The sequence below is a fragment of the Frieseomelitta varia genome, unplaced genomic scaffold (assembly GCF_011392965.1).
Source record: "Frieseomelitta varia isolate USP_RPSP 00005682 unplaced genomic scaffold, Fvar_1.2 scaffold_988, whole genome shotgun sequence".
Classification (NCBI taxonomy): domain Eukaryota; kingdom Metazoa; phylum Arthropoda; class Insecta; order Hymenoptera; family Apidae; genus Frieseomelitta; species Frieseomelitta varia.
The window spans coordinates 84,785-93,144 of NW_025110798.1; the positions used below are offsets into that span (position 1 = coordinate 84,785).

General features: G+C 22.4%; 1 protein-coding gene across 1 annotated transcript; it reads right to left on the reverse strand.

Annotated features, from left to right (window-relative positions):
- Positions 1-3,640: 3,640 nt before the first annotated feature.
- On the reverse strand, positions 3,641-6,898 carry LOC122538380 (endocuticle structural glycoprotein SgAbd-2-like). Its single transcript, XM_043672388.1, has 4 exons — positions 6,765-6,898; positions 6,042-6,181; positions 5,206-5,347; positions 3,641-4,033 (listed from the first exon to the last, which is right to left on the reverse strand). The coding sequence occupies exons 1-4, from the start codon at positions 6,834-6,836 to the stop codon at positions 3,815-3,817; spliced, it is 573 nt and encodes a 190-aa protein (XP_043528323.1). The 5' UTR covers positions 6,837-6,898; the 3' UTR covers positions 3,641-3,814.
- Between the last annotated feature and the right edge of the window lie 1,462 nt (positions 6,899-8,360).

Consider the following 8,360-nt stretch of genomic DNA (forward strand, 5'->3'; position numbering starts at 1 on the left):
TTAATTTAATTGTTAATTTAATTATGTATATTTTGGAAACTTAATTAATATAAATAAAGTAAAATAATAAAATTGATATTGACTATAGATTAAAATAACTATTACAATGTGTAAAATAAAATGTAATATGGGATATAACTTACACATATAATTATATAAATTATATAAATATTATGTATATTATACACGTATAATTATATAAATTATATAATAAAAATTATAAGACAAGACAAATGTAAAACAAATAATTTTTACAAAATTATACTATTACATATACAAGGTGTCCACCAGGACAAAAACCAAGTATTGTTATCTTCATCTTCAAATTTGATTTTTTCGAAAATTAAGCCTTAAGTGAAAAAGTTTTATTCTTACCTTTCGACTCATTTTTGCATGCAGAATCATCTTTCAGTTTATATCATACATTAAATTCAATCAGTAATTTTGAATATTAAAAATATATGCACAAAAAAAGCTGCACTTTTAAAATAGTAATTGGAAGAAAAGTTCAATTGAAATTTTTTTTTTAAATAAGAAGTTGTACTTTTATAGTTAGACTAATTGATATAGTTTCCTATTCTCTATGAAAGTTCGAAGTATTGCTTATATGCTATTTATGATATAACAACTCGAATCATCCTCCGTTGTTCTTTTACATTCTTTCTTTTATATATTTATTATCTTAATACATATTGACTAATTATTCATAACTAATTATTCATATTAAATACTTACATAAGTATATAAGATGTGTAATTTTAATCTACGACTGCGAATTATTGATAAACCATTCGTGTTATATAAAAATTGGTTCAGATAAAAAATAAGTGATAATTTGATATAGTTTTTTTTTTGTAAATTATGAACGCGTAGAGGGGAAATTATACAATTTTTCATTTATCTTGAACGAACTAAAATTTCAAATATTCTGCACTTCTAAACATATTAAATAATTTGAATACATATATGTGTGTATTGATAAATATTTTTTAAAATTTGCAATTATATAATTACAATTATAATTATAAATTTCAAGATTTATAAATAGTTATTGTCAATTTAATATTTTTTAATGATAATATTTGTCTGTATTCATATAATCTTTCTCTTCCTGTCATTTAATATATTTATATATTATAAATAATGTATATTATATTGATAAATATAATCTATTATATAATTTAATTATAATCTATATAATTAAACTATTTTAAACTAATAATTCATACTATATGTATAAAATATTTCATACTACAATTTTTTTCAATTAAATTTTATGTTTAATATATGTTGGAAAACAAACTTGAATAACAATGTACATTGAATAACAATGTATTCTTTATTTTAATAAAATGTCCACAATTTTTATTGGTAAAAAAGTATGATTGTGCAGTGTTAGTATTTTGTACGAAAAATAGTATTTTTCTTTTATTTGACAGAAAAAGATATCTGATGTGTTGAGATAAATTAGGCCGACACGCTTTTAGTACGAACTTACGCCTCACACAAGATTGTTACTTGTACAGGTGAATGAACATTTCAAAGGAAGTGCAGGAACCGCCCAAGTTGCATCGTTCGTGTTAGACAGTCCTTGACCGGGATGATCTGTAGAAAAATGTAAGATAATGAAAGATCCGATAGAACACTTTCACCTGTATTCATCCCAGCCCTCTTCTTTTATTGCAATTCTCGTTCAACTAGCATGCTTTTGCAATTGAAGTTCAACTAGCATGCTTTCCCGCACTATTGGGATACGAGTTCACAGGTTATGAACCATTCTGTATTTCATTGTGAATTATTGCATGTATACAGTTTGATATTCAGTAGTATTAAGCTCATAAATTGCTTAATATGTATATGTGAAAAGATTGATTTGTTGACTTTCTCAATTTAGATCTTCTTTAATTTAATAGATATTAGATTTATTAAATTTAAATTCAAATTTACAAAAATATACAGTATTTAAGAAAATCGTTTTGTCAAAAACAAATTTTTAATTTAATGTCTATTTAAAAAGAAGTTTTTTTTAACTCTTGAATTCAAATTAAAAATAGAATGTTTATTCTAAAACTAACTTAAATTTAATATAGATATTATTAATTTAGGAATAAATCATAATTTTTAAATTTAAATTTGAAAAATATATGCTTACTACTTGACAAAATTATCTTTTTAAAAAACGGATTCTTATTTAATATCTATTTAAAAAGAAATTGTTTTGATTCTTAAATTTAAATTAAAAAAAATTTTTTTATGGATATTAAATTAAGAAATTGCTTTTTGTTAAGTAGTAAGTAATTATGTATAATTTATTTATTGTATCTATTTTTATTATTTATTTATTGTATAGAAATTGGAAAGATTCTTTTTCTAAGTTTAAGTTGTCTTTTCAAAAAACACAAGCATGTGGTAATCTGTAGTTAGTCAGTATATAGATAAATATTAAAAATACTTTAATTTATAATTTATAAGATAATTTATATTTTTTCGTTAACATTCTTTTTTTTAAAATATTCTATATATTACTAAATGTCTATCTCTATATATTATACAATACAACTTTTCTTTTCTTTCACTTTTATTGTACACTTTTAATTAATTCATAATTTGAATTCTAATTATATTTTATATTTAACTATTCATTACTTTATTATATTCTATATCTTATTTGTTCATTGATTCAAGTAATCTAATAATTTTCGTAACCTTAAGTCTAATTATATTTTGCTATTCATTAAATTATATTATTTGTATAATTAATTCAAATAATTGTAATAATCTTGATAATTTCAATTCTGATTATATTTTATCATTCATTAAATTATTATATTTCATATAATTTTGTATCATTAATTAAAATAATTATGAAAAATCTTGATAACTGAATTCTAATTATATTTTATTTTTTATTTTTTATTAGATTATATATATTATATCATTTGTTACATTAATCCAAATACATCATTTCAGCTGTATAAGACAAATATATTTAATGATGTTTAGTTAGTGAACACATTCTCGAATTTTCTCGATTATAATAAATTAAAAATGCAGCATGAATGAAGAACGAGTTATCCCTTCAGAAAGATCACTTGTTTCTACAGGTTATTACGATAATCGCATTTAAAGATACTCCAGGTACGCCGATGATTATGCAATTTCTATCGAGATTACATAAACTTATTACATAAATAACATTGCTTTAAATATGATTCGAGTAGTAAACAAAATTAAGGAACTCAATAATATAATAGCGATATATAATGAAAAATCTGACAAAGAACACTAAAATGAAGTAAGAGAAGATAAAAATGATTTATTCATCTATTGTATTATATTATATAGTTCATAAGAAGTATATTAAAACCCCTTTTATTTGAATTATTATTTTTGAAATTACTATTAATATTCGAATGTTGTATTAACCAACAAAATTGTATGCTACTAAGTGCAAAAATTATTACTTATTGGCAGATATTTTATGGCTGTGATTGAATATTAAAATGTTTGTAAAATAATATAGTTTACTATTATTATATAAACAACTGTATGATTGCTTTAGATATAGTTTATAGTCTCCTATGATTATACCAAAGAAATACATCTAACAGAGGAAAGAGATAAAGAAGGACACGAAATATAGTGAGAGAGGATAAAAAGGTTTATTTATCTATCGTATAATGACTATTATATAGTTTCAAATTTTGGTACTTTTGTTATGTATATATATATGTACATTTGATCGGATCGTAGGGCAATAAAGATTAAATACAAGCTTAGAAATTTTTATAAGAATCATTTGGTTAGTTAGTGTTTAATATCTTCGGTAAAGATTCGGATTATATGGTTGTCTATAATCCGAATTATCGGGTCCAGGTGGATTAGCAGCAAGAGCTCGTCTGATTGCTTCTGGAATGGGAGGGGGAGTTGGTAAATGTGCACCTTGTGCATGGAAACCGTTCTCATCCGCTGTGTACTCCAGAGTGATAGGAGTTCCATCCGGTGCAGTGTATGAATATCTTCCTTGGACAACCTCCAATGATAAATATGAAATTATTGAGTATTAAATAAATAAAATTAAATAAATTATAAAATAGAAAATATTTATAAAGTCAAATGAATTATAAAATAGAAAATATTTATAAAATTAAATTATGAGATATAAAATATTTAAGTATACAAATATTAAAGTATATTTAAAATAATTTAGTTAATTCTGGTTAATTATACCTGTTAAAATAAGTCAAAAGTGTAAAAAGGAAGTTTTTTGTTTTCGAAAAAATTTTCAAAGTATTTACTTGAGGACGAGGCTTTAAAGGAGGAAAATTCTATATTTTCTAATAAATTCTAAATTCCGTATTTTTTATTTTCGCAAATAGAACAACCTTCTTATTATTAACTTCTATCTAATTCAGAACTAATCAAATTTAAGTATACTTAATAAGTTTATAAACTCGATTTCCTCAAAAAGTTTTAATAAGAAAATTTTATTCTTTTTTCTTTTGATTCATTTTTGGAAATAGAATCATGCTCTACATCGATGGTTGTAGACTGCGAATTTTGATGCATTTATACAAAATTTAAAGTTATAAAAATATACAAAATATAATATGCATTACATAGTATATAAATTAATAAGTTATAATATAATAAATAATATAATATAGTATAATAAAGTTATAATGTAATATATAAAATACCTGAATTATAATATATATTATAATATTTCATAAGTACAAATATATTCCATCTTTTTTCTGTTTCTTTAATTACATTCATAAAAATAGAATTTTGTATAAATATTCGCAATCTAATTATCAGTTACATGTTGTGATATATGATTTTATGTGATAATTGATAATGTGTATAATGTATATATATTGGAAATTTGCAGCATAATCATAACAAAAATTTAGATAATATAAGAGTAAAATTTAAAGTAAGGATAAGTTAAAAATCTTTTAAAGTAATTAATTTATTTTATACAAGATAATTATTTATTAAAAAATATTAATACTTGTACTTTTATATTTATTAATATTATTATAAACAAAAATCAGTATATTTAATTATTACATTTAATTACATTAATATCAATCATCATGTTGTATCAATTATTATTATATTATCATATATAATATTATAATATTAATAATTAGTAATTAAAGTTAAAATTAATTATTATTCATGTTATAATAATCTCACCTCGCTCTGTCCCTGCGGAGTACCTTGAGGTCGTCCACTTTCGGCAACTGAAATCCCATTTTCAGTATCGTAGCTAAATGTATAAGTTCCATCTGGATAGGTATCTTTTTGTTGATTACGTATGGCTATGAACCTTCCAGGACTATTACAGAAAGAATAGACATTTTATTAATTTAAATTTAATTTAGCTACGATTTGACGTTTTTAATTGCTACAAATAGATAACTATTTATATATTATTATTTATTATTTATTTATTAAATATTCCAGGTCATTATGAAATCAATATAAATTGAAATGCGAAACAATATTAATAAATTTGTCAAAAATAAAATTTTTAATTCATTTATGACTGAAAGGTGGAAAAATGTAATATGCAAAAATATATAAAATATCTAAAGTATTATTGTAGAACTTAATAGATAAAACAAATTTGATTTATATTTATAATCAGATCTAAGTCGAAAATATAATAATATAAAAGATCTAAAATATATTATTTTTAATGATATTTTACAGATAAAATAAACCTGTATCTACCTTTTCAGTTATCTTCACAAAAATGTGAATTTGCATAAAAATCCGCTGACTATCCGTAACAATTTAAAAATGCATAAAAATACACGCTATCTAGTCATCATTAATCAATATGAATTTTTACGCATTTTTAAAAAATTTGGAAACAAAAAAATTCGTAGATAAAGTATAATATATAAAGTATCAAAATTATAATACATATTACAATATTTAATAAGTGAATTCTACATTATTCTCATAAAAATATAAATTTTGATAAAAATTCGCTATCTAATAATATGATATGTGTAAATGCATACTTATACTGAGGTGTATATTGCGGTTGTATTGTTGGTTGATAGGTTGGCCTAGGCGTCGGTCGATAAGCATTTTGACTTGGGAAACCGCGAAATGCACCGTATTGTCCTAAAACGCAGCCGAATAATGCAAACACCAATAACTGCAATCAAATAATAGAATTTTGATATTAATTTTTTCAACTATGTACAAACTTCCATCGTAGCGTTTTATTATGCAAATACTGTTTAACTGCACATGTTGTTAAAAATAGATTCATACAAATACATTACAGAGATCTCTAGAATATTGTTATATCGTTGAAATTTGTATTATTTTTTTACAATTTACAATTCAAGACAAATTTAACATCAATATGTGTAATTGATTGTAAATTCATGAAAAATTTAGAAAGGAAAATGTATATTTCTGAATAATTAATATAAAAGGAAATTTCTCTTAGAAAAAAGAAATCTCTCAAAGTATCCCTGAAATAATTAGATTATAGTTATAAATAACTAAATATTTAATGTGTGGAATAACGTAGTATCAGAATAATGTGTAGGATTAACGTTTTATTAAAAATTATAAATCTTTGTGAAAAATGAAATTTGTAGACTAGTTTATACATGTATACTTGTGAACTGATTTATATTATGACTCTGGAATATTATCATTTGAAAATCTTGTTCACTTTGATTTTGTATCACTTGTAATATCGATATATGTGTATAACAATCACTCACTACGTGCTGCATGATGATGGTCGCTATGTGATGTCGGTTTGAACAAGACCGAATCAACAGTATCGTGTACATGTACTGCCAGCATTTATATGAAGACGCTCAAGAAGATTTTCCCTTCCCATTGCCTCTGTTTATATGTCCAACCATTCTCCTCATAGCTTCTCGCCCTCACAATTTTGCCCCACCTCAGATATGTTCTCGAACATCTTGTACGTTTGAATTAATCTTTCTTCACGCAAATCTTTCAGCAATAAACATCAATCGGTAGCAATTCATTTGTCGTCTGCTTTATTTAGATATGTACAAGTAATTATGTAGTTGATAGTCGAAACCGTTATATGATATTCAGTATTTGAAAGAGAGATAAAAAATAAAAATATTCCCAGAGATTGTTTGCATATGTTTCAAAAATAAAAACACTTACAGGATATTGATTATCATATTGATCGAGATATTTATTTGATTTTACGAATGTGTTCGATTGTGTATTTATTAGGATGAACTTAAAATAAATATTTCTGTCGTTGATATTTTATGGAATTTTTATGATATTCGAAAGGATACGTTTTTAACAACAAATATGATAGTGAGCGGAGATTATTTTAAATTTAATACACTAATTTCTTCGTCAGCCCCAGTTTGAAAGAGATTGTTCAAATTCGTAGGACTAATTATAAAACCATACTGAAACTATGTAATTACCTGGTTTTTTGTTTGAAATTTGTAAACTATGTAATTATAAAAATACCTGGTTTTTTGTTTAAAGTTTGTAAATTATGTAATTATAAAAATACCTGGTTTTTAGTTTGAAATTTGTAAACTATGTAATTATAAAAATACCTGGTTTTTTGTTTGAAATTTATATATTGTTGTAGGCAAATAATGAAAACATATAAATTTTTATTTCTTTTTACAGTTTTTTCCTTTTGAAATGATAATTATGAAAAATAATATTTAAAATGATCGATGTAAGTTTAGTAGCATGATAGGTATTATTACAAATAATTTTTAATACTTCTCGAACAATATCTAATTATGTTTTAAATAAATATTTCCAATATTTGTATTTGTGTGTACTACTGCCAAATAAAATAACTTTTTAAATACTATCTTATTTCAATATGTAAAAGTATTTCAGTTATTATTTCCAATAATTTTTACATGAAATATACTTAGGGTATATTGTACGCAATCTGATATTTTTATTGCAGTCTTACACAATTTGTCAGTTTTATTGAAAATTTGTAATTTATGTGAGTAGATTTATATAGTTCTATAATATTTTATTACTTCACATATTAAGCTGCATTTTAATTGTAGAAGATATAATTCATTTCATTTTATAAAACTATATTATAATTGGGTTATCATAAAATAAATTCGTAAGTAATTATAAATTTATTTTTATAATTATTTATTTGTTACTATCAATTTATTACTATTAATTATATTGTTCAATCATTATTACTATTATTTATTAATTATTATTATTAATTTAGTATATTAATCTATTATCAGTAATAAAAATCTTTAATCTATTAAAGATTTTTATGCAATTTTATATTTTTATAGTGATAATTATGAAAATTAGGACTT

Coding starts and splice junctions, on each gene's coding strand:
- LOC122538380 (XM_043672388.1), bottom strand. CDS start 6,836: ATGTACACGATACTGTTGATTCGGTCTTGTTCAAACCGACATCACATA. Junction 6,182..6,764: donor CCATCATCATGCAGCACGTA/GTGAGTGATTGT, acceptor ATTTGATTGCAG/TTATTGGTGTTTGCATTATT. Junction 5,348..6,041: donor CAATATACACCTCAGTATAA/GTATGCATTTAC, acceptor TTTCTGTAATAG/TCCTGGAAGGTTCATAGCCA.